Source organism: Caloenas nicobarica, chromosome 25 (genome assembly GCF_036013445.1).
Source record: "Caloenas nicobarica isolate bCalNic1 chromosome 25, bCalNic1.hap1, whole genome shotgun sequence".
Classification (NCBI taxonomy): Eukaryota; Metazoa; Chordata; class Aves; order Columbiformes; family Columbidae; genus Caloenas; species Caloenas nicobarica.
Genome location: NC_088269.1, coordinates 1,888,956 through 1,913,665, shown reverse-complemented (window position 1 = coordinate 1,913,665; position 24,710 = coordinate 1,888,956). Strand labels below are relative to the sequence as shown.

Genomic DNA, 24,710 nt, shown 5'->3' with positions numbered 1-24,710 from the left:
GGGGAGAGAGGGCGGGGGGGCCGGAAGTGCGGAGCGCGAGGGGCCGCGCGGCCGGAAGTGCGGGCGCTGAGGGGCGGCCATGGGCCGCAGCCGGTCCCGGTCACCGCCGAGGCGGGGTGAGGAGGGACGGGACGGGACACCCGGGACAGCCCGGGGGGACGGGGCTGGCGGAGCGGGGGGAGGCACCGGGGCCGCGGAGGGTCACACCCGGGAGGAGGGACAGACCTTCACCTCAGGGCTCGAAACGGCGGCCCCACGGGTGGCGGGATCACCTCATGAAAGGCCTTGAGGTGCTGGAGCGAGTTGAGAGAAGGGAACGGAGCTGGGGAAGGGGCTGGAGCACAAGTGTGATGGGAGCGGCTGAGGGAGCTGGGGGTTCAGCTGGAGAACAGGAGCTGAGGAGAGACCTTCTGATCTCTGACCTGCCTGAAAGGAGCTTGGAGCCAGGGGGGGTCGGGCTCTGCTCCCCAGGAACAAGCGCCAGGACCAGAGGAAACGGCCTCAAGTTGCGCCTGGGGAGGTTGAGGTTGGATCTGGGGAACAATTTCTTCCCCAAAGGGCTGTGGGGCATTGGAACAGGCTGCCCAGGGCAGTGGTGGAGTCACCATCCCTGGAGGGGTTGGACAGACGGAGATGAGGTTCTCAGGGACAGGGGGCAGTGCCGGGGGTGGGTTATGGGTGGACTTTGTGAGCTCAAGGGGCTTTTTCAACCAAAATGATTCTGTGATTCCTCCTCCCGCACATGGGCTCCCATCCCCCTGTACCCACATCAGCTCTTCAGGGACTGATCTGCCAACAGGTTACTCGCCCCACTCCCAGTCAGAGGTATTTTCCTGCCTCTCTTCCCATTTCTGTGGGTGCTCGGGGGATCTTTGTGCCCATCCTGGAGGGATCGCGGTGAGGGGGCAGGAGAGGAGGCATAAGGTCCCCAGAACACCCTTCTCTCTGAATTGAAGCCCAGAAGGCTGCATCAAAAGAAGAAATTCAATAAATTGCGGCCCCTGAGGGTGGTGAGAGCTTGGCCCAGGTATCCAGAGAGGTGGTGGATGAACCATCCCTGGAGGCATCCCAGGCCAGGCTGGACGGGGCTCTGAGCAACCTGAGCTGGTGAAGATTTCCCTGCTCATTGAGGTCATCGATGACCTCAAAAAGTCCCTTCCAACCCAATCCCGTGACTCGGCTGTCACAGCGCGGGTGGGATTTTCTGTGCCAAAGGGCTGTGAGGACGGGGCCGCTAACCCGGCGCTTTGTCTCCCCGAGCAGAGCGCCGGCGATCGCGCTCGACCTCCCGGGAGCGGGAGAGGCGGCGCCGGGAGCGATCGCGCTCCCGGGACAGGGACCGGAGGAGGAGCCGCTCACGCTCCCCGCACCGGCGGCGATCCAGGTGAGTGGCACAGACACCGGGATGGGATCGGGGGGTAGGCAATTTTGGGGACTCGTTAACGCCGTCACACCGTCTGAGGTGACGGCAGAGCCAGAAGGGCACAAACTGCCCCACGTTTTTACCGTCAGGTCGCCGAGACGGCACCGATCGAGTTCGTCCTCCCCGCCGCGGCTGAAGGAGCGACGGGACGAGGAGAAGAAGGAGATTAAGGATTCCAAAGGCAAAGAGCGACAGATCACAGGTGAGGGGGGATTTTCCTCCCTAAGTTCATCTTGAGTTCCCCACCCCCCAAAAAAACCCCTCAAACTCCCCCAAACCCTCTGATAAACTTCCCAACCCCCCCCAAAACCCTCAACCCCCCAAAACACCTTCAACTCCCCCAAAACCCCAAACCTTTCAAAAACTCTCCCGTAACTCCCCCTCAAACCCCTCAAGACCCCCTCAAAAGCCACCCAACCCCCCCAATAACCCCAACTGCCCCTAGCCCCCCACCCAAATAACTCCAAACCCTTCCAACTCCCCCAACTCCAAAACCCCCAGTCCCCAAAAATCCTGGTAACCGCTTAACCCCCCAAGTCCCCCAGAAACCCCTCCCAAAAAAACCCAACCCCTGCTAAACCCCCTGAGGCCCCCATGTCTCCCAAAATCCCAACCCACTAAAGAACCCCCCCGACCCCTGAAAAACCCCAACTCCCCCTAAAACCCCCACCAACCCAAACCCTCTAAAAAAACCTCCCAAAACTCCCCAAACCTCTTAAGACCCCCTAAAAAGCCCAAATCCCCCAAAACAACCCCAACTGCCCCAACCCCAAAGCCACCTGGGGTGTCCCAGCTCCTTCTGCCTCTTCCTGTGTCCCCAAAGCCACTGCGTGTGCCACCTCATGTGTCCCAGCTCCTTCTGCCTCCTCCTGTGTCCCCAAAGCTACTTGGGATGTCACAGGTCTTTCTGCCACCTCCTGTATCTTCATGTGCCACCCCAGGTGCCATCTCGTGTCCTGAGTGCTTCTGCCACCTCCTGTGTCCCCAAAGCCACCCCATGTGCCACCTGGCATGTCCCAGGTCCTTCTATCACCTCTAGCAGCCCCAAAGCCACCTTGTGTGCCACCCGGGGTGTCTCAGCTCCTTCTGTCACCTCCTGCACCCAAAAAGCCACCCCATGTGCCACCTGGCGTGTCCCAGGTCCTTCTGCCACCTCCTGTGACCCCCTTAAAGCCACCTGGGCTGTACCAGGTCCTTCTGCCACCTCCTGTGTCTTCATGTGCCACCCCAGTTGCCACCTCATGTGTCCCCAGTGCTTCTGCCAACTCCTGTGTCCCCAAAGCCACCCCATGTGCCACCTGGCACGTCCCAGGTCCTTCTGCCACCTCCTGTGTCCCCAAAGCCACCTGGAGTGTCCCAGGTTGTTCTGCTACGTCCCATGCCCCCATGTGCCACCTCGTGTCCCAGGTCCTTCTGCCACTTCCTGTGACCCCCCTAAAGCCACCTGGTCTGTACCAGGTCCTTCTGCCACCTCTTGTGTCCCCAAAGCCACCCTGTGTGCCACCTCATGTGTCCCAGGTCCTTTTGCCTCCTCCTGTGTACCCAAAGCCACCCCGTGTGCCAACTCATGTGTCCCAGGTCCTTCTGCCTCCTCCCGTGTCTCTAAAGCCACTTGGGGCGTCCCAAGTCCTTCTGCCACCTCCTGTGTCTTCATGTGCCACCCCAGGTGCCACCTCACGTGTCCCCAGTGCTTCTGCCACCTCCTGTGTCCCCAAAACCACCCCATGTGCCACCTGGTATGTCCCAGGTCCTTCTATCACCTCTAGCAGCCCCAAAGCCACCTCATGTGCCACCCGGGGTGTCTCAGCTCCTTCTGTCACCTCCTGCACCCAAAAAGCCACCCCATGTGCCACCTGGCATGTCCCAGCTCCTTCTGCCACCTCCTGTGACCCCAAAACCACCCTGTGTGTCCCAGCTCCTGTTGTCACTTCCAGCACCCCAAAGCCAATTGGGGTGTCCCAAGTCCTTCTACCACCTCCTGTGCCTTCATGTGCCACTCCAGGTGCCACCTCATGTGTCCCAGGTCCTTCTGCTATGTCCCATGCCCCCGTGTGCCACCCCATGGTCCCAGGTCCTTCTGCCACTTCCTGTGTCCCAGGGACACCCAGGGGCTTGTTAAAATATTTTTGGCAAATCTCAACATCTCCTTTTATCACCCTCTTTATTTTCTTGCCACGGCAGAGGAGGATTTGCAGGGCAAGACGGAGGAGGAGATCGAGATGATGAAGACGATGGGATTCGCCTCCTTCGACACGACCAAAGTGAGTGTGGCTCGGCCTCCCACAGCCGTGCCCCTTTTTGGGGACGATCCGCTGAGTTTTGAGACCCTTTTTTGTCTTTCAGGGGAAGAAGGTGGACGGCGCCGCTAACGCCTACGCCATCAACGTGTCCCAGAAGAGGAAGTACAGGTTTGTGCCCGGCCCTTTTCTTCTGATAAAAAGAGAATTTTTGTGATGAGATAACGTGGTGCGGAGGAAACTCTGCAGCCACGGGGACGATCCGGCTTCGTGGGCCTTGGGGAAAAAGCAAAATTTGGGTGTTTTTTTTTGTCAAAAAGATGTGAGAGGCCTCGGTTTTCTCCTGGAAATGGTGAAATTAGATGAGGAGTGGAAGAGCTGGGGTGTGTAGATGGGACACTGCCTAAAAAACACCATTTGCCTGTTAATTTAAAAAAAAAAACCCACTCAGTTTGTTAATTAAGCTCCTTTTTTGATGAAAATTTGAGCCTTCAGCCCAGACGGGCTCTGGCTCCAGCACCGGGGTCCCTGAACCCCTCAAGATGCCGCCAGTTGATGTGAATCCGCAGGGAATTGGGTTTTCTCGGGGGGTTTTGGGTATTTTGGGGGGTTGATCCAGTTCCCCCCCCACAGGCAGTACATGAACCGCAAAGGAGGATTCAACCGGCCCCTGGATTTCATCGCCTGATGGGGGATCCCCCGGGATCCTGCGGCCGCCCTGAGACCGGATCCCGGACAAATTGGGGTCATCCCCAGCAACCCCCCCGAGCGGGTACGAGTCACCGGATCTTCGATTTATTTTTGTTTGTACAATTTTCTGCAGGGTTTGATCCTCCCTGGCATTTCGTTGTATTTTTCTTGTTTCCCCGTTATAATAAAACCCTGTGTATATTTTTCCTATTATTTTATTCCCTATTATTTTATTTCCTGTTATTTTATTCACCCAGGACCTTCCGCCCCAAACCCCCCAATTCCCACATCACACAAATACACAGAAATTCATAAAATCAATTAAACCATGTGTGGCTGTGCCCATTTGGGACCTTTTATTGCAAAAACCCCACTCTTTTTACTTATTTTTTTGGTGGCCGGGCTGGGTGTTTCCCACCAGCGAGGTGTCCGCTTGCTTCTTTGCTTCTGTCTTTTGCTAATTAACAGGGTTTGCTAATTAACAGCTGCTCACCGCGGGGGGAGGGCGCAGAGGGTGAGGGAAGCCCTGGGGTCGAAATGGAGGTGATGGGGGGGTGGATGGGGGCTGGTTCTTCCCCCTCCAGGTCACCGGGTTGGGGGACCCCTTGTCACCTGCTGGTTGTCACCCCGGGGGGGCTGTGGGGTGGGGGGGAGTGGGGTTTTGGGTGCTCTTTACCCTGGTGGGGGGGTCCCTGGGTTCTCCCTGACCTGGGGGGGCCTTGGGGAAGGGGGGGCTCCCTGTCCAGAACGGGGGGGTCCCAGCAAGGAGGTGGGTCGGTCCCCTTGGGGGGGTCCCAGCTCCGCGGGTTCCCCTTTAACCCCCCCCCGGTCGGGCCCGCGTTGCCAGCTGGAGCTGACGCCCCGCCCCTTTCGGCTCCCCGCTCCGCCATTGGCTGCCCGGGCAGGAAGTGAGTCAGGGCGAGAGGCGTGGCAGGGCGTGCCGCCCAATGGGGCGCGGCGCGGATGAAGCCAGCGGCTGGGTGGGCGGGGCGTCGCGGGGGGGGCCGGGCCAACGGCGGGAGGGCGTGGAGCTCTGGGCCAATGACAGCGAGCGTGGGGCGTGGCCTCGGGTACAGCCTCCTAACGCCCTCCCTCCCGTGAGGGTGCTGGGCGGGGCCTCCCACCTCCTTCCTCCAATGGGCAGCGGCGGCAGCGGGGCGACGCCCAATGAGCGGCGGCGGGGGGCGTGGCCTGGCGGAACGGCCGGGCGAGGCGGACAGACGGCGCCGCCGCCCCCCGCGCTCCCCCCGCCGCCGCCGCCGCCGCCGCTCCCGGCCCGGCGCTCCCAGCGGAGACATGGCGGCGTGCGGCGGGCTCAGCATCCAGCTGCTGCTGGAGGCGGCCGACTACCTGGAGCGGCGGGAGCGAGGTACCGCTTGCTCCCCGCCCCGGCCCGGTGCCCCGTCAGGCGGGCCCGGTGTGACCGGCGGCCCCGGTTGTGTCTCCGCAGAAGCCGAGCACGGCTACGCCTCGCTGCTGCCCGGCGGGAAGGACGGGGAGGCCCTGCGGCGCCGCGCCAAGGCCAGGAGGAGCGGCGGCGGCAGCAGGTACCGGCGGGGGGACCCGCACCGGGAGCGGCCGCGGCCGGCCGGAGCCGCCGAGCCATGCGGGGCCGGGGCGGGGAGCGCCGGTCGGGCAGGGCAGGGCTGGGGGGGCTGACCCCGGGTGACCCGGCAGGTCCCGCTGTCACGCGGTGTGTGGCCGGGCTGGGGACCCTCTTGTCAGCGGGTGACCGGGCCCGGTAGGGTGTCCCTGTCACCGGGCATGTGGCCGGGGACACCCTCCTGTCACCGGGCGACCGGGCAGGTCCCGCTGTCACGGGACACGTGGCCAGGCTGGGGACCCTCCTGTCACCAGGTCCCACTGTCCCGGGGCACCTGGCAGGGCTGGGGGGACCCTCCTGTCACCCGTGACCGGGTCCGGTATGTTCCTGTTGTCACCAGTAGCTGTTGGGGCTGGGGACACCCTCCTGTCACCAGGGGATCCTCCTGTCCCCAGGTCCTGCTGTCACAGCGCTTGTGGCTGGGGGGACCCTCCTGTGACCGGTGACAGGGTCTGGTAGGATCCCGCTGTCACCAGGTGCTGGCGGGGCTGGGGAGACCCTCCTGTCCCCAGGGGACCCTCCTGTCCCTGGGTGACCAAGCCCAGTAAGGTCCCGCTGTTACGGGGCACCTGGCAGGGCTGGGGGGGACCCTCCTGTCCCCAGGTGACCGGGCAGGTCCCACTGTCACCGGCTGTGTGTGCCCAGGCTGGGAGGACCCTCCTGTCCCCGGGTGACCTGGCCTGGTAAGGTGCTGCTGTCACTGGGTGTGTGGCAGGGGGGACACCCTCCTGTCACCGGTGACCGGCTCTGGTAGGATCCTGCTGTCACCAGAAGCTGTTTGGGTTGGGGACACCCTCCTGTCCCCAGGGGACCCTCCTGTCCCTGGGTGACCGGGCAGGTCCCTCCGTCACAGGGCGTGTGACAGGGCTGGGGACCTTCCTGTCCTCAGGGGACCCTCCTGTCCCTGGGTGACCGGGCAGGTCCCTCCGTCACAGGGCGTGTAACAGGGCTGGGGACCCTCCTGTCCCCAGGAGCTCAGGTTCTGCCGCCAGCCCCCGTGTCACCCCGTCCCCTTCGCGCCTCCCCCGAGGGCTCCCTGTCGTCACCCCCAATTCGTGTCCCCCCCCCGCCCGGTGTTTTTCCGGCACCTCCCGGTGAGACGTGAGGGAGAAACCGCCCGTTTGGGGCAAACCGGGGTGGGGACCGTGCGGGCGCCTGACGTGGCGGAATGTGGAACTTGGGCTTTTGATTTCGGCTTGTGCCAAGCTCGGGAAGTGAAACTGTCCCCGTCCGTCAGGATTCGCCGTAAAGAAAGCGAGATTTTGTTCGAGCGAGCGCAGGGAATCGCTTGGGTTTCGTTCAACGCTTAAATTAAATCGCCAAGTCCTGCTTTCCTTTGAAAAAAAAGGAAAATCCTTCATTATCCTTCCCAAAAACCACCACGCAGGTTGTTCCTCGCCGATGTTCAATCCACACGAAAACTCCGATTGTCCGAGTCGCAGTCGCTCTGCGCAGCTGCGTCGTGTTCGGGAGCAGGTCCCACCAGCCCGGGGTTTGGATTTTTTCCCGGGCTGTATTTAATTGTGCCTCCCAGGGCCGGGGATTAATCACTTAACGCTCCCGCATCGCGTTTTATTTGCTCGCTCTCCCGTTCCGCACACAGATATCGCCTCTGTGCTTGTGTCGCGGAGTCGCCGTGTGGATTTTGTTCATTCCGGTGATTTATCCAGTCGCTTTAAGAGCATTAAAACCCCTTGCGTGTCATTGAGGTGGAATTATCGGCTTCTGAGTGTCACCGCTGTGCCAGGACACGTGTCCAGCACCTCGAAACAGTTTCGGGGGAAACATCGTTGGGTTCATCCCGACATGTCGCCGCTCTCACCGGCTCGTTTCCAGCTGTTTGCCCAGCGGGGCAGCGATGTCACCAGACGCGTCACATTGACCCGGCCGGGACAAACTCCCCGGCGTGCCACGACCTTTGAGAGCAAACCCCAAATCGCGGCCCCGTCCCCTCCCCGTGGGTTTTGGGGTGCGCAGGAGGTGGGTGAAACCTCGGGCTCCTCACCGAGCGAATTCGCGGGTGTTTTTCGCGCCTGCGCACACTCTGAGTTTCCTTTTAGGAAGATTTAGAGCTTGTTCTTCACTTTAGAACAGCAGGTCTGTGATATATTCAAAACATGTAGCCGCGGTGGGTCCCGTTCCCTTCTTTTTTGCTGCGATCTGCTTTCCTTTGAAAAAAAGGAAAATCCTTAATTATCCTCCCCAAAATCCACCCGGAGCCTCGACGCGGGTTGTTCCTCACTGACGTTAACAACGTTTTTCCCTAAATTAGGGTCAGCGGCTTCTCGAGATGTGAAGGAAGGAGCAGGTGGGAAGCGGCTCTTCCCGCACGTCTCTCCCGGTGTCAGTGCAGCAGTTTTGGGTTTCGAGGGAGAGAAAATAAGCAGCGGTTTGTGCTTTCTGCCTCTTCTTGCTTTGCCAAAATCAGGAGCTTCCAGGGAATTTGTAAACGGATTTAACACCCGTCAGGGTTTCACGTCGCGTTTGGCGGCTCTCGTCGGGACACAGATTCTCCCGTTGGCTTTCTGTGCCTTCCTTGTGTGAGAAATCTTCAAAAAGCTGCTTTAAAAACCAAAAACCAAATGCCTCGGGGCACCGGTGCTGCCCTAAAACCCGCGTTCCGTCCAACAGAGGCTGGTTGCAGGTTTGTGTTGCGACGGAGCAACGTCCCCTTCCATCACGGCACCGATACTGCTGCTTAATCCTAGTCCTAGCTCTAAAACTTAAGCCTCCCTGCTTTAAAAATGCCATCTTTTGGGTTTACTGACCCTTTTATTGCCATTTTTCTCCCGTTTTCTCCATTGCACCGGGCTGTCTGTGTCCCTTCGGCTGTTTCACCGTCCCCACTTCACCAAGCGACTCCGAGAGCCCCCGAATTCGCCGTTTTTCCACGGAACGTTTCCTAAATTAATCCCGATTGCGGCGTCAGACGGAGGTGTTAATAATTGGTTCTTTCTTTTGCAGGTCGACGCACAACGAGATGGAAAAAAACAGGTGAGCGCTGGAGGTTTGGGGGAATCGCGGCTTTTCTAGCGGTGTCAGGATGGGGAGCGGGAGGGACGGGACAACAGGACAAAGTGATGCCAAAAAGGTCCCTGACGTTGGCAGAATTTGCTGTCGGAGCAGCTGCATGATCAGGAGGTGGGAATTCTATTTATCTCCTCGGTCGGTTTGTATCTTGAGGCAGAACTGCCCGTGTGCCCAGTGTCGTGGGTTAGAAAAGGCCAAAGATTTTTATTCCTCGTATGAAAAGACCAAGAAAATGAGAGTTGGGTGACTTCAGGCTCAGCCTCGTGTCCCTCTCGCCTTCTGTAGCCTGAGCCATGTCGCAATCCCGTCGGTAACGTTGCACAAGCCGTAAATGCTCCGTCTTTTCCGCCCCTTCGAACGGGGCGGCTGGAGAAATGAGACAAACCCTCCGTGCGAGGCTGGCTCGCCGCTTCTCCCTTCGCTTTTTCATTTATTACTACGAGCCAGTGGGATTTGGGGTTTTTTTAAGCGTGGCAGCGGTCTCGGTGGGGCAGAAACGTGTTTTTACGGACACTGCCCATCTGACTGCGAAGCGGAAACCCCGGTTTGGCTCCGGCGTTGTGAAACCCGGACGCTTTTCGGCGCTGGCCGGGCGGGTTGTTGCTGCTCCTGCGCAACCTCTGCTGGGCAGGGCCGGCTGGTTTTTTTCCATTCCTTGTTTTTCGGGCAGGAACGGCGGCGCGACGACGTATTTTGGTTTAGTAGCAGCCGAAAATGTTGATTTTGCTGCCGCAGCGCCGGGCCGGCTCCTTGTCCATGGATCCCAAGGTGGATCCTTGGGACGCGGCACAGGCGGCCGGGCAGGTCTGTGCCCACAAAACCTCATCTCGGCCCATGTGTTCTGTCCACGTTATAATTCCGAGGGACTTTGTGTGGGCAAACGCCCGTTTCCTCCCCGCGCGCCCCAAACGGGGTCGGCAGGGACTTGCAAAACCCCGATTTGCAGCTGCCGGTGTTGATCGGGTGTTTCTAAGGCGGGTGTTGCAACCGCTGCCCGAGAACGTGACCTAAAACTTGGGGTTGGGGCGTCGAACGTGGGAAAGCGGCCGGTGCTGGGGCAGCTCGGGCACCGCGGGCGAAGGGACGACCCCGAGGGGCCCGAGTGTCCTCGGCAGCGGTTCGTGAGCGATAGAGCCCGAGCCGACGCGTTAATGCGGAGAAAATCGGCTTGGACGCAGGTTCCCGGCGGGCGAGCAGCTGGTGCCGCGTCCCCTCGGGGACCTGCTGCTGTTCCAACCACACGTGCCAAGGCGACGGGGCCAAAACCGGCCCGTTCCGACTGAAAAAACGGACGGGCTGCGCTGGGCTTCCAGCTCCACGGCGCCTGTCCCGGTGCCGCCGGAGCGACGCGGTGACCGAGCAGCGTCCCCGCGGCGAAGCTTTTTGGGAGGAGAAAGCCCAAAAGCGGGTTCGCTCGCCCAAAAAGCCGCGCTCGTCGGCAGCTCCTGGCCAGCGAACGCCCCGAAAGGCGCCGCAGGTTTGTCGGTGGCGTCGGCCAGAGCTGCAGTCAGGTTTTTCGGGGGTGTCCTGGTGTCCAGCCACAGTTTTCCCCGGTGTTTTCCATCACGTTCATCAGTCGAGAGCACTTCAATCTGTTGACACCCAGACCTGATTGTCTAAGGTGAACTCTGAAACCTTTGCAAAGTCCTTGACAACCCCAAATGTTGTATGAAGCGAAAAAGGGGGGCGTTTGTGCGCCACTCCTGTGAGAAGTGGAGTGAAGAAGAGCGGAGGAGATGCAGTAGCAGATGGTTTAGCATTTACCAGTGTACGAATCAGGGGTCCTGGCCGTGCCAAGCTCAGGAGCCTCCCTCATAAACCACTTAGGCTGAGATAGTAGAGGTGTGTTGTCTTATTATATGTTTCTACTACATCTGATCCAGGATTACCTCCAGTTCTTTCCTACAGGGGCTGGCTTACTTAGTTTTATATTCTCCTCATTCTTTCACATCACCCTTTCAGAATCGTGAAACGCAGTTCCCAGGTAATGCGTGTTGAAGCAACGGCGCGTTCTGGTCCCGAGCCGTAGGCGTTGGGGGCGCGCACCCTGGACGTGTATTTGGACCATTACCGGTCGCAGCGACGGTTCTATTTATCCTTTTGCGGTTCGACTCGAAGCTCGGCGTGGCCGGGGGGGCGAACCCGGCTGTGGCCGCGGGTCCCTGACGCCCGCGCTGTGTTCGCAGGCGCGCGCACCTGCGGCTGTGCCTGGAGAAGCTGAAGGGGCTGGTGCCGCCGGGCGCCGACGCCGGGAGACACACCACGCTCAGCCTGCTCACCCGCGCCCAGTCCCACATCAAGGTGAGCGACACGCCGCGTTGCGCCGCGGATCCCGGCCGCGGACTTGACGGGTTTCTCCTCGCTGGGTGGATTTAGAGCTTTATGAGCTGAGGGGTAACCGGGGCAGCGCCGGCGTCGGCCGCTGCTCGACTCCCTGGTTATCAAAGGCTCTGAAAATGGATAAATAGGGTGGGACGAGCTCCGGCGCAGCTGCACAGAGAAGCTGGAGCGAGTTGAGAGGAGGGAACGGAGCTGGGGAAGGGGCTGGAGCACAGGTGTGATGGGAGCGGCTGAGGGAGCTGGGGCTTCAAAATGGCGGCACCGAAATCACCTCAGGGATCAACATGGTGTCACCAGGGGCACCAAAATCACCTCAAAACACAAAATAGCGGCCCCAGGGGTGGCGGGATCACCTCATGAAAGGCCTTGAGGTGCTGGAGCGAGTTGAGAGAAGGGAACGGAGCTGGTGAGGGGCTGGAGCACAAGTGTGATGGGAGCGGCTGAGGGAGCTGGGGGTTCAGCTGGAGAACAGGAGCTGAGGGGAGACCTTCTGATCTCTGACCTGCCTGAAAGGAGCTTGGAGCCAGGGGGGGTCGGGCTCTGCTCCCCAGGAACAGGCGCCAGGACGAGAGGAAACGGCCTCAAGTTGCGCCAGGGGAGGTTGAGGTTGGATCTGGGAACAATTTCTTCCCCAAAGGGCTGTGGGGCATTGGAACAGGCTGCCCAGGGCAGTGGTGGAGTCACCATCCCTGGAGGGGTTGGACAGACGGACATGAGGTTCTCAGGGACAGGGGGCAGTGCCGGGGTGGGTTATGGGTGGACTTTGTGAGCTCGAGGGGCTTTTCCAACCACAATGATTGCCAGGCTCTCGGACACCCTGAGCACAGAGCCCCGTGCTGGAGCAGGAGCCCCTCGGCAGCTGCTGGTGGTCGCGTTTGGGTACCTCAAGTGACGTTTCACTTGGAGCTGGGGGGCTCAGGTACCTTCTCTCTCGCCCTCTGCAGAAGCTTGAGGACTACGACAGGAAAGCCGTGCACCAGATCGAGCAGCTGCAGCGGGAGCAGCGGCACCTGAAGCGGCAGCTGGAGAAGCTGGGGGTGGAGCGGACGCGGACGGACAGCGTCGGCTCCGCCGTGTCCTCCGAGCGCTCCGACTCGGACCGCGGTGAGCGCCGCGTCTCGGGGCGGCGCTGGGCCCAGCGCGGTCCGGCCGCGGCGTAACACCAACGTTCCTCTTGCAGAAGAGATCGACGTGGACGTGGAGAGCACGGACGACCTTCCCGCCGACCTCGACTGGAGCAGCAGCAGCAGCCCCAGCGACTCGGACGAGCGAGGGAGCCTGCAGAGCGTCTGCAGCGACGAGGGCTATTCCAGCGCCGGCGTGAAGCGGTTGAAGCTGCAGAGCGGCCACAAACCGTCTCCCGGGCTATAAGAAGCGACTCCCGGAGCTGTTCCACCCATCGCCGTTTCCCTCCTGGATCTCCTTAGGTAGCACACCCGACCGTCCCGCCGTTGTCCTGCACCTCAAAAATCCCAACGTCCCGCAGACCGACACGAAGCTGAGCTTTGCCGAAGTCCCAAAACCGCGCGGGGCCGCGGGTGATGCTGCTCCTCGAGCTCGGCCCCGCCGCACCCGCCGGCTTCTCTTCCCATCCAAAACTCCCTCTGCACACCGAACATTCCAGCCGCGCTTCGCTGCGCCCGAGGACATCACCGCGGTGACAGCGGCCTCCGCCGGGCTCTGCCTCGCTGCCCCGTGTCCCCGATCTACCCCACGTCTGCCCAGTGACCTCACGTACCCGCTGATCAGCGGTGAGGCCCAAATGCCGAGTTTTGGGTGAGGATCCAGGGACGGAGCTGGACTCCGGTGGTTTAGAGAGCGGGGACGAGTCGGTGTCGGCACACGGAGCGTTTTGGCTGCGTCACGTCTGGCGCGGGCACAGGAATTGTACCGGAGTCGGGGGCTCCTCTCCGCCGATCCCGTGTGCCAGCATGGCCTCCTCCTGGCTCAGCGTCTCCCTCCTCCCTCCGGCAGAGCCTCGCTCGGCCGCCCACACCCGGGGAAGCTTTTCTGTCCCCCCTAAATCCCCCTGGTCCTAAATCCGCTCCCGCCCTGCGGCCGCACGTCGCCCTCACTCCACGATTCCCTTTTCCCACCTCTTGTCTCGGGGACAACTTGTTTTCTACCTCGGAGAGATGAACCAAGACGATCTCCAGCCCTTTAGCACAAAAAACCAAGACGATGCCTCAGCCGTTGGCCAGAAGCGACGCCGGGTCCCGTTCCAGCCACAGCTCAGCAATAACCGCGGGGTCCTGCGGGTCCCCCCCGCACGGCCGAAACGCTTCCCCGGCCACCGGGAGGAGTTTTCGGGCGCCGAACGGGCTCCTGAAGGATTTTGGTCGCCGCCTTCGAACCCGAACACGCCAAGAAAAGGGGCAGAGCCCCCCAGCGCCCGCGGCGGGGGGTCCGGCCCGAGAGCCCAGGGAATGTACAGAGACGCCAGCTAGAAATCCTATTTATTCCTTTTTCTATCCTACGACTTTCTGCTTTTTCTAGATGTTTGCGGACTTTGATAGGTAGATGTTGCGCTAACAGACGTTTCTTTGCCCCTCGAGCTCCGAGGGCTTTTCCAGCCCAAGGGAGGAGACAAACCCCACACCCGGTACAAACCCCCCAACGAACGCCAAGATTTGGCTCCTACAAAGCGCGAGTGAACAAGATAAAACTCAATATTTTTTTTTGTTCTTTTTTTAACATCCTCAATCTATTTTTGAATCGTCTTTGAGAAGCAGGAAGACGGGAGACGCTGCTGAAATCTCCCAAATCTCGGCTCTTTTTGCACGTGCTCGGGTTTAAAAGAGAGAAAAATCAAAACCACCGGGGGTTTTTTTGTCTTTTTTTTTTTGTTATTTTAAAGCAGCTGCAGCTTCTTGACGTCCCACAGACCCCAGCGCCCGCCCTCGACACACGAGCTCAGCACCCCCGGCTCCCAAAAGCAGGGAAAAAAAGGCAAAAAGATGAAAAGCACAGAGAAAAAGCCACGGAATATCGGCATTTCGAGGTGCGTGGTGGCCGAGAACCCCCTCCCGAAACCGGGGACGTCGGGGAAACTCCATCGAGAGGGACAACACGTGGGTTTTTGTGGGTTTGTGGTTGTCGTTTGGCCAGACCCAAGTCTTGAGGTTTCCACTCGACGTAAATTATTATTTTTCACTGTTGTGCCTTTTTGAGTTACTTGTGTTGGTGAAACGCCACGTGGGGGTTGCTTTATTTTTCTTTCCTCCCTTTTTTTCTTTCCTCCCTTTTTTATTTCCTCCCTTTTTTCTCTTTTTTTTTCTTCCTCCCTTTATTTCTCCCCTTTTCTCTTCCCCCCTTTCCCCCCCTTTTCCCCTCCCTTTTTTTGCCCTCTTTTCTTTCCTCCCTTTTTTCTCCTCTTTTTCCTCTCCCTTCTCTTTTTCCATCCCAAACCATCGCCCCGTTGCGCAGCAGAACATCCCCCCGCGATGCACTGACCCCCAGGACACCCCAAACCCGCGTCCGGCTCCCGGAATCCCCCGATCCACCAGCATTCCCGAGAAATAACCTGCAGGAAAGGACATTTTTATAGATCGTGCCGAACGAAACGGGTTCGCAAGGAGCCGCTGGCGCTGCCGCCTTCCCCACGGGGCGGCATGTGAGTCAAAAACGCTTTTTTGGGTTGGTTTTGTCATTTTTCGCTCGCATCCTTTTAATTTCTCCGGCACAGCCGCACACGAGCCGCCCGAGCCAGGTTGTTTTGGGGTGGTTTTTTACATTTTATTTGTGCTTTTCCATCTTTTTCCCATTCGTTTCTTCTTTTTCCTCCCCGATTACCGACACGGCTCCAGTGCCGGGTTCATTTTGGTCCTGCCGGGACCCGCGTTGTCACCGGGAACCCCCCGTCCCCCTCTGATGGTGCTTTTTTCAGACGCGTTTTTTAGAAACTCCGTGTTTTAGACCTTTTGCCGTGTATATGGATATTTCTGGATTGTTCAACTGTTAGAAAATAAATTATTTCATTACGAAAGAGACGCTTGTGCTGGGGGGATCCTGAGGATGCGTTTACTGGGAGGGACTGGGAGCTCCTGAGTGTTTACTGGGAGGGACTGGGAGCTCCTGAGCGTGTACTGGGAGCAACTGGAATCTCCTAGGTGCCTACTGGGAGCAACTGGGAGCTCGATGCTGCCATTGATGCTGGGAGCTCCTGGGTGTGTACTGGGAGTGACTGGGAGCTTGCCGGTGCATACTGGGAGCTCACTGCTGCCTACTGGGAGTGACTGGGAGCTTCTGGGTGTGTAATGGGAGCTTGCTGGCACATACTGGGAGCAACTGGAACCTCCTGGCTGTGTACTGGGAGCTCACTGCTCCCTACTGGGAGTAACTGGATGTGACTGGGAGTGTACTGGGTGCCTACAGGGAGCTTCTGGGTGTGTACTGGGAGCTCAATGCTGCCTACTGGGAGTGACTGGGAACTCCTGGGTGCAAACTGGGACCTGCTGCTGCCGCCTACTGGGAGTAACTGGGAGCTACTGGAAGTGCCCAGGAGCTCGTGCGTGCAAACTGGGAGCTGCTGGGTGCGTACTGGGACATCCCTGCTGCTTACTGGGATCTCCTGGGTGCAAACTGGGAGCTGCTGCTGCCCGCGCGGGGTCGAGCAGCACCCAGGAGGGGGAAGGTACTGAATCCCAGGTAATTAACCAAGCCCCGGGGTAACGAAGCTCCACCGGCAGCAGGGACTGGGCAGGTGGCATCAGCCCGACACGTCCCCAACATCCACGGGGTCCCCCCCGGGTCACCAACTGCTGCCACCATTGTCACCGTCGCCGCAGTTGGCACTGTGGCCCGCTGGGATGTCCCCTACATGTGGGACACACGGGGTGGCACAGGGGGTGACAGAAGGACCTGGGACAGCCCAAGTGGCTTTGGGGGGATCACAGGAGGTGGCAGAAGGACCTGGGACACGCCAGGTGGCACATGGGGTGGCTTTTTGGGTGCAGGAGGTGACAGAAGGAGCTGAGACACCCTGGGTGGCACACAAGGTGGCTTTGGGGCTGCTAGAGGTGATAGAAGGACCTGGGACATGCCAGGTGGCACATGGGGTGGCTTTGGGGACACAGGAGGTGGCAGAAAGACCTGTGACATCCCAAGTAGCTTTGGGGACACAGGAGGAGGCAGAAGGAGCTGGGACACATGAGGTGGCTTTGGGGACACAAGGAGATGGCAGAAGGACTTGGGACACCCCAAGTGGCTTTGGGGACACAGGAGGAGGCAGAAGGAGCTGGGACACATGGGGTGGCACACGGGGGCGTGGGACATAGAAGAACCTGGGACACCCCATGTGGCTTTGGGGACACAGGAGGTGGCAGAAGCACTGGGGACACATGAGGTGGCACCTGGGGTGGCACACGAAGGCACAGGAGGTGGCAGAAGGACCTGGGAGACACATGAGGTGGCATGTGGGGGTGCTGGAGGTGATAGAAAGCCAAGTGGCTTTGGGGACACAGGAGGTGGCAGAAGGAGCTGGGACACATGAGGTGGCTTTGGGGACACAAGGAGGCGACAGAAGGACCTGGGAGACACATGAGGTGGCATGTGGGGGTGCTGGAGGTGACAGAAGGACCTGGGACACACAGGGTGGCACACGGAATGACCTTGGGGACACAGGAGGTGGCAGCAGGACCAATTCCAGGCACAATCCGTCTTTATTCCACGCGGCGTCCCCGTGTCCCTAGAGGTACTTGTAGGGGACGCGCACGGGCAGCGTCTGCAGCTCCAGGCGCACGGGGCACTTGTAGAAGTGGCCCAGGAGGGTCTCGGTGTAGCCCAGCAGGAAGTAGAGCTTGGGGGGAGGCAGTGCCCGCGTCAGTGCCGCGCTCAGCACCAGCACGTTCCCGCGGCGCCGCAGCACCGGCGCATCCGCCAGCGCCCCGGGGAACGTCCCGCGCAGGAACCGCCGCAGGAACGCGTCCTCCAGCGCCCGCTCCGCCGCGCCCGCCTCGTCACACAGGTTCCCTAAGGGGACACGGGGACGCGGCGCCAGGGGTGACGGGGAGGCCACCCCACGCGGTCCCAGCCACGGCGTGTCCCTGTGCCCCACGGTGACCATGTGTCCCATCCCCTGGATGCCCCAGTGTCCCACATGTCCCTGTCCCCACCGTGTTCCTGTGCCCTGCGGTGACCGTGTGTCCCATCCCCAGGATGCCCCAGTGTCCCACATGTCCCTGTCCCCACTGTGTCCCTGTGCCCTGCGGTGACAAGGTGTCCCATCCCTGGGATGCCCCAGTGCCCCACATGCTCCTGCCCACATGGTACCCATGTCCCCCTTGCCACTGTCCCCACGATGCCCTTGTGCCCCATGTGTCCCCATCCCTCTGTGCCTCGTCCCTGCGATGCCCGTGTGCCCCACGTCCCCATCCCCATGGTGCCCTCATGCCCCACAGGTCTCTGTCCCCAGTGCCCATGTCCCCCATATGTCCCCATCTCCACACTGCCTGTGTGCCCCACATGTCCTTGTCCCCACAATGCCCCTTTGTCCCCTCCCCACAGCACCCTCATGCCCCACATGTCCTGTCCCTCTGTGCCTCACCCCTGTGACACCCCTGTGTCCCCCATGTCCCTGTTCCCACTACACCCATGAGTCCCACATGTCCCTGTCCCCACCATGTCCCTGTGCCCCGCGGTGACAATGTGTCCCATCCCTGGGATGCCCCGGTGTCCCATGTGCTCTGGCCCACACGGTACCCGTGTCCCCCTTGCCACTGTCCCCACTGTGCCCCGCATGTCCCTGTCCCCAGTGCTCACATGTCCCATATGTCCCTGTCCCCACCATGCTCCATGGCCCATCCCCCCACTGCCCTCGTGACCCACATGTCCCTGTCCCCACTGTGTCCCTGTGCCCCGTGGTGACCATGTGTCCCATCCCCAGGAAGCCCTGGTGACCCACATGTCCCTGTCCCCACCATGTCCCTGTGGCCCATGGTGACCACGTGTCCTATCCCCAGGATGCCCCCGTGTCCCATGTGCTCCGGCCCACACGGTACCTGTGTCCCCCCACCACTGTCCCCACAATGTCCACATGCCCCATGTCCTCGTCCCCCCCATGCCCATGCACCCTGTCCCCATGCGCCACACACGTCCCTGCCCCCACAACACCCTACAGCCCATCCCCATGACACCCTTGTCCCCCATGTCCCCATCCACATGATGCCCCCGGGTGTCCCCACGTCCCACACATTCCCACCACAGTGTCACTGTCCCCAGGTCCCCGGGTGACCCACCAGTGTGCAGGGACAGCCACCCCTTGCGGTGGCCGATGTAGTGGGGGCCGTGCGCCTCCTCGTACGTCACCGGCTTGTCCCCTTTGCCCACGCGCACCCGCGCCGCCCGTGTCTGCGGGGACACGGGGTCAGAGGGGGGGACACCCAGGGGGGCGACACCTGGGAGAGGGGTGGGGACACCCAGGAGCAGGTGGTGACACCCCCAGGACTCACCTTGAGGCAGGCGGGGGTGGTGTGGAGGAGCCGGGTGCCATCGGGGACACGGTGGATGTGGGACACTGCCTGGTCAGGGGACAGGGTGAGGGACAGCGGGCCCTGGTGTCCCCAACACCCAGTGTCCCCCAGCCCTGGATCCCCCCTGCCCTGTGCTCCCCTGTTCCTGTCCCCAGAGCGGAGCCACCGCCCCACAGGGTGTCCCTGTCACCTCCTGTGACCAGTGACCCCCGCGCCTGGTGTCCCCTACACTCAGTGTCCCCAGTGTCCCCACACCCACTGTCCCCTACACTCAGTGTCCCCCACACCCACTGTCCCCTATATTCAGTGTCCCCAGTGTCCCCCACACCCAGTGATTCCTATACCCTGTATCCCCAATGTCCCCCCGCTTGGTGTCCCCGGTGTCCCAAATAGCTGCTCTCCCCTATTCCCAGTGTCCCCAGACCCCCCATGCCCACACCCCCCCCAGGCCTGAGCCCCCCATACCTGGTGTCCCCTATACCCAGTGTCCCTTGTACCTGGTGTCCCCAGAGCCCCCATGACCAGTATCCCCTGTACTCAGTGTCCCCAGTGTCCCCCACACCTGGTGTCCCCTATTCCCAGTGTCCCCAGACTCCCCCATGCCCTCATTTCCCCCCAGCCCATCCCCCCCCAGGCCTGGAGCCCCCTGTCCCCGGTGTCCCCTATATCCAGTGTCCCTGGTGTCCCCAGAGCCCCCCATAACCAGTGTCCCCCATGCCCGATGTCCCCCATGTCCCCTATACCCAGTGTCCCCAGACCCCCCCCCCAGCCCACAACCCCCAGTGTCCCCCACACCTGGTGTCCCCTGTCCTCAGTGTCTGCCTGTCCCTGGTGTCCCATGTCCCCTGTCCCCCTGTCCCTGTCCCCCTGTTCCCAGTGTCCCCCTGTCCCCAGTGTCCCCCTGTCCCATGTCCCCTTGTCCCCTGTCCCCCGTCCCTGTCCCTGTCCCCTGTCCCTGTCTCCCATTCCTGCCCCTGTCCCCATCCCTGTCCCCTGTCCCTGTCCCCCTGTCCCTGTCCCTGTCCCTGTCCCCCATCCCTGTCCCCGTCCCCCATCCCTGTCCCTGTCCCTGTCCCCCATTCCTGCCCCTGTCCCCATCCCTGTCCCCTGTCCCTGTCCCCCTGTCCCTGTCCCTGTCTCCCATTCCTGCCCCTGTCCCCATCCCTGTCCCCTGTCCCTGTCCCCCTGTCCCTGTCCCCCATCCCTGTCCCCGTCCCCCATCCCTGTCCCTGTCCCTGTCCCCCATTCCTGCCCCTGTCCCCATCCCTGTCCCCTGTCCCTGTCCCCCATCCCTGCCCCCTGTCCCTGTCCCTGTCCCCCTGTCCCTGTCCCTGTCCCCCATCCCTGTCCCTGTCCCTGTCCCCCATCCCTGCCCCCTGTCCCTGTCCCTGTCCCCCTGTCCCTGTCCCTGTCCCCCATCCCTGCCACCTGTCCCTGTCCCCCTGTCCCTGTCCCCCATCCCTGTCCCTGCCCCTGTCCCTGTCCCCCTGTCCCCATCCCTGTCCCCCATCCCTGTCCCTGTCCTCCACCCCTGTCCTCCTGTCCCTGTCCCTGTCCCCCTGTCCCTGTCCCCCATCCCTGTCCCTGTCCCCCGTCCCTGTCCCCCTGTTCCCCTGTTCCCCTGTTCCTGTGTCCCTGTCCCCCTGTCCCTGTCCCTGTCCCTGTCCCCGTCCCGTCCCCCACCCGCAGCGCGCGGGCAGCCGCGGGCGCCGCCATCTTGGCTCGGGGCGGCGGGCGGGGCAGCGCCCCCTGGCGGCTGGAGGCCGCGCCGGAGGAACGGGGTGCGGGGGAGACTGGGGGACCGGGATAATGGGGAAATGGGGGACACTGGGAGACTGGGGGACCGGGATAATGGGGAAATGGGGGACACTGGGGGCACTGGGGGGACCGGGATAATGGGGAAATGGGGGACACTGGGAGCACTGGGGGACCGGGATAATGGGGAAATGGGGGACACTGGGAGACTGGGGGACCGGGATAATGGGGAAATGGGGGACACTGGGAGACTGGGGGACCGGGATAATGGGGAAATGGGGGACACTGGGAGCACTGGGGGGACCGGGATAATGGGGTAACGGGGGACACTGGGAGCACTGGGGGGACCGGGATAATGGGGAAATGGGGGACACTGGGGGCACTGGGGGGACCGGGATAATGGGGAAATGGGGGACACTGGGAGCACTGGGGGGACCGGGATAATGGGGAAATGGGGGACACTGGGAGCACTGGGGGGACCGGGATAATGGGGAAATGGGGGACACTGGGAGCACTGGGGGGACCGGGATAATGGGGAAATGGGGGACACTGGGAGCACTGGGGGGACCGGGATAATGGGGTAACGGGGGTAATGGGGATACTGGGAGTACTGGGGTAAGGAGGGTTAATGGGGTACTGGGGTAATAGGGGGTACTGGGAATTAATGGGAGTACTGGGAGTAATGGGGGTACCGGGGGATACTGGGCAAACTGGGGGTACTGGGGTTAGTGGGAGGTACTGGGCAGGAGGCTGGAAGCACTGGGGATAGTGGGGGGAACTGGGGGCACTGGGGTAACGGGAGGTACTTGGGGATGCTGGGGAAATGGTACTGGGAGCACTGGAGGTACTGGGAGTAATGGGGGTACTGGGGGTCGTGGGGACTATTGGGGGGCACTGGAGAAACTGGGGGTACTGGGAGCAATGGGGGGTACTGGGGAAACTGGGAGTACTGGGGGGTACTGGGAGGCACTGGGAGTGATGGGGGCACTGGAGGTACTGGGGGGGACGGGGGATGCCGGGGACAGTGCGGGGCACTGGGGGGCACTGGGGGGCACTGGGCGCCCCAGGGTGGTTGGGGGGGCGGGGGTGTCTCTGTCCTGTCCCCCTGTCACCCCCGCAGGATGGGGGGGCCGGGGGTGACAGAGGTGGGTGACTTCATGGGGGGGACAGGGACAGGAAGGGGGGCACAGGGACAGAGCCCCCCATATCCCCCCTGGTGGCTTTGGGGTTTGCGGTGTCCCCGAGGTTGCCGGGAACAGGAGGTGCCACTGTCCCCCCATGTCCCCTCCTGTCCCCGCCCCATGGCCCTGTCACCCTGATCCCCACGTCCCTCCCCCCAGGTCCCCCCTTATCTTCCCCAACCCCCCCCAGTCCCCAAAGTCCCCCCAGGTCACCCCCAATCTCCCCCACCTTGTCCCCCCCAGGTCCCACCTTGTCCCCATTCCCCCAGTGTCCCCACACTCTCTCCTTGCCCCATGTCCCCATGGTGTCCCCTTTTCCCCCGCAATGTCCCCCCAATGTCTCCCAGGTCCCCAAGGACTCCCGCAACACCCGAAGTCCCCCCATGTCACTCCCATGTCCCCAGACTCCTCCCAGGTCCTCCTGCTCTCTCTTTGCCCCCCCGCAATGTCCCCCTGATGTCCCCATGGTCTCCTCTTGTCCCCCCACAATGTCTCCCAATGTCCCCCTGCTCTCTCCTTGCCTCCCCCAATGTCCTCCTGATGTCCCCAAATGTCCCCATGGTCTCTCCTTGCCTCCCCAATGTCCTCCTGATGTCCCCAAATGTCCCCACGGTCTCTCCTTGCTCCCCCCTCAATGTCCCCCCGATGTCCCCATGGTCCCTAAGGACTCTGCCATTCCCCCCCATGTCCCCCATGTCCCCCCCAGCGGAGGTGACCTGGTGTCACTGTTCCCGGATGCCTGGGTCCCCCTGTCCCCCTGTGGTTTGGGGGGGGCCCTTCCTGTCACCATCCTGGGTGCCACCCCACCCTGTGGGGACATAAAGGTCCCCTGGGGCTTGGGGACAGGCAACCATGTCCCCAGTGCTGCTGGCCCTGCTTGCTGGGGTCACCGGTGGGGACACACACAGGGACGGGGGACAGAGGGACAGGAAGGGGGACATGGGGACATGGGGGACAGGGCGGGGGACATGGGGCTATGGGGACATGGGTGGTATGGGGATATGGGGACATGGGGACTTGGGGACATGCGGCTGTGGGGGACAGGGAGGGGGACATGGGGATGGGGACATGGGAACATGGGGATGGGGACATGGGGACGTAGGGACGGGGACGTGGGGACATGTGGGACAGGGCGGGGGACATGGGGCTATGGGGACATGGGAACATGGGGATGGGGACATGGGGACGTAGGGATGGGGACGTGGGGACATGGGGGACAGGGAGGGGGACATGAGGATGGGGACATGGGGCTATGGGGACAGGGAGGGGGACATGGGAACATGGGGATATGGGGACAGGGGTGGTGTGGGGACGTGGGGCTATGGGGGACAAGAATGTGGGCGTGACAGGGACATGGGGAACATGGTGACCAGAGCGATGGGGACATGGGGGAGATGGGGACGTGGCGGGGGTGACATGGGGACCAGGGCAATGGGGATACGGGGACATGGGAGACAGGGATGGGGACATGGGGCTTTGGTGGCATCGGGATGTGGGGGACGTGTTGGTGGGATGGGGACATGGGGAGGGGATAGAGGGGACATGGGGGACATGGGGATTAGAGTGACAGGGATGTGGGGTCAGGGACAGGAGGGGACATGGGGGCAGGGAAGGGGACACGGGCGTGTCCCTGCCCAGCGCTGCTGGCGGGGGCCGAGGGGACCCCCGGGCACCCCGGGGTGTCACTGTCCCCCCCACACTGAGGACACACTCCAGCTGGGTGACGATGACATCGCGGCGAGAGGACACAGCGGGGACACACAGGGGGGTGAGGAGCGGGGGGGGGACACCCCGGGGGACTGGGGGGACAGCAAGAGGGGGACAGGGGGGGCACTGGGGGACACTGGGTGAGAACTGGGGGGCACTGGGATGGTGCTGTGGGGACATTGGTGGCACTGGGGGGCACTGCTGACACTGGGGGCCACTAGGACAGCACTATGGGGGCATTGGTGGCACTGGGGGGCACTGGGGGGCACTGGGATGGTGCTATGGGGGCACTGGTGGCACTGGAGGTCAGTGGGATGATGCTACTGGGGCACTGGTGGCACTGGGGGGCACTTGGGGACACTGGGGGTTGCTGGTGGCACTGGGGGTCACTGGGATGGCATTTTGGGGGTACTGGTGGACACTGGGAGGAGCAGCGGTGGCACTGGGGGGTACTGGTGGCAGTGGGAGTTACTGGTGGCACTGGGATGGAGCTGCGGGGGTTACTGGTGGCACTGGGAGGGAGCTGTGGGGCACTAGTGGCACTGGTGACACTGGTGGGCCCTGTGCCAGCGGGTGGTGACAGCACTCAGAGGACTCAAGGTCAACATCAAGGACAAGGTGAGACCCTCGTGCAAGCCGATCCCCCTGCATGCAATGCCCTCGTGCAACGCTCTTGTGCAAAGCCCCTACGCAAGGCCCTCGTGCAAGGCAATGCCCCCGTGCAAGGCAATGCCCCCCCGCAATTGTCTTGTGGAACGTCCTTGTGCAAGGCGCTACCCGCCTCGTGAAAGTCGATACCCCTGCACACCCCTCATGCGATGCTCTTGTGCAAGGCCCTCGTGCAAGACGCTCCCCGCCATGAGATGCGCCTCGTGCAAGGCCATGCCCCTCTCTGTGCGATATCCTCGTGCAAGGCACTGCCCCCTCGTGCAAGGCCCTTGTGCGAGCTGATATCTCTGCATATGATCCCCCTTGTGCGATGCTCTTGTGCAAGGCAACGCCCCCATGCAAAGTCCTACCCCCTCATGGGATGCCCCTCGTGCAAGGCCCTTGTGCAAGCTGATACCACTGCATTTGGTGCCCTCGTGCAAGGCAGTGTCCACCTGTGCAAGGCCATCCTGATTTCTCTCGTGCAAGCCCCTCGTGTGATACCCTCGTGCAATGCACAGCCCTTGTGCAAGGCGATGCCTCACCCTGCACTTCCCTTGTGCAAGACCCTCGTGCAAGGCCATACCCCTTTTGTACAAGGTGCTACCCCGCTCTGCAGTGCCCCCG

General features: G+C 61.8%; 3 protein-coding genes across 5 annotated transcripts; 2 read left to right on the top strand and 1 right to left on the bottom strand.

The window, feature by feature from the left end:
- Positions 1-34: 34 nt before the first annotated feature.
- SNRNP27 (small nuclear ribonucleoprotein U4/U6.U5 subunit 27) lies at positions 35-4,563 on the top strand. The gene is made up of 6 exons (XM_065651783.1): positions 35-116; positions 1,264-1,384; positions 1,513-1,625; positions 3,605-3,684; positions 3,767-3,831; positions 4,294-4,563. The coding sequence occupies exons 1-6, from the start codon at positions 80-82 to the stop codon at positions 4,346-4,348; spliced, it is 471 nt and encodes a 156-aa protein (XP_065507855.1). The 5' UTR covers positions 35-79; the 3' UTR covers positions 4,349-4,563.
- A 1,047-nt stretch (positions 4,564-5,610) lies between these two features.
- Positions 5,611-15,274, top strand: MXD1 (MAX dimerization protein 1). Its single transcript, XM_065651719.1, has 6 exons — positions 5,611-5,719; positions 5,801-5,897; positions 8,918-8,947; positions 11,170-11,284; positions 12,268-12,427; positions 12,504-15,274. The coding sequence occupies exons 1-6, from the start codon at positions 5,647-5,649 to the stop codon at positions 12,692-12,694; spliced, it is 666 nt and encodes a 221-aa protein (XP_065507791.1). The 5' UTR covers positions 5,611-5,646; the 3' UTR covers positions 12,695-15,274.
- A 1,690-nt stretch (positions 15,275-16,964) lies between these two features.
- Positions 16,965-20,531, bottom strand: MRPS24 (mitochondrial ribosomal protein S24). Of its 3 annotated transcripts, none has more exons than XM_065651722.1 (4): positions 20,476-20,531; positions 18,772-18,840; positions 18,559-18,670; positions 16,965-17,293 (listed from the first exon to the last, which is right to left on the bottom strand). In XM_065651722.1, exons 1-4 carry the CDS (start codon positions 20,506-20,508, stop codon positions 17,010-17,012), a joined length of 498 nt encoding a protein of 165 aa, XP_065507794.1. In that variant the 5' UTR covers positions 20,509-20,531; the 3' UTR covers positions 16,965-17,009. The 3 variants fall into 3 exon arrangements, with proteins under 3 accessions (XP_065507794.1, XP_065507793.1, XP_065507792.1); XM_065651721.1 differs by lacking the exon at positions 20,476-20,531 and adding an exon at positions 19,588-19,654; XM_065651720.1 differs by lacking the exon at positions 20,476-20,531 and adding an exon at positions 19,258-19,347.
- Positions 20,532-24,710: the final 4,179 nt, after the last annotated feature.

Excerpts from the sequence above, each read along its gene's own strand:
- SNRNP27 (XM_065651783.1), top strand. The coding sequence starts at position 80 with ATGGGCCGCAGCCGGTCCCGGTCACCGCCGAGGCGGG. Across the intron at positions 3,685-3,766 it reads CCTCCTTCGACACGACCAAA|GGGAAGAAGGTGGACGGCGC; the intron begins GTGAGTGTGGCT and ends TTTGTCTTTCAG. Across the intron at positions 3,832-4,293 it reads TCCCAGAAGAGGAAGTACAG|GCAGTACATGAACCGCAAAG; the intron begins GTTTGTGCCCGG and ends CCCCCCCCACAG.
- MRPS24 (XM_065651720.1), bottom strand. The coding sequence starts at position 19,311 with ATGGGGGCTCTGGGGACACCAGGTACAAGGGACACTGGGTATAGGGGA. Across the intron at positions 18,841-19,257 it reads CTGGGTATAGGGGACACCAG|GCAGTGTCCCACATCCACCG; the intron begins GTATGGGGGGCT and ends TCCCCTGACCAG. Across the intron at positions 18,671-18,771 it reads CCACCCCCGCCTGCCTCAAG|ACACGGGCGGCGCGGGTGCG; the intron begins GTGAGTCCTGGG and ends GTGTCCCCGCAG.
- MXD1 (XM_065651719.1), top strand. The coding sequence starts at position 5,647 with ATGGCGGCGTGCGGCGGGCTCAGCATCCAGCTGCTGCTGGAGGCGGCC. Across the intron at positions 5,720-5,800 it reads CCTGGAGCGGCGGGAGCGAG|AAGCCGAGCACGGCTACGCC; the intron begins GTACCGCTTGCT and ends GTGTCTCCGCAG. Across the intron at positions 12,428-12,503 it reads GCGCTCCGACTCGGACCGCG|AAGAGATCGACGTGGACGTG; the intron begins GTGAGCGCCGCG and ends TTCCTCTTGCAG.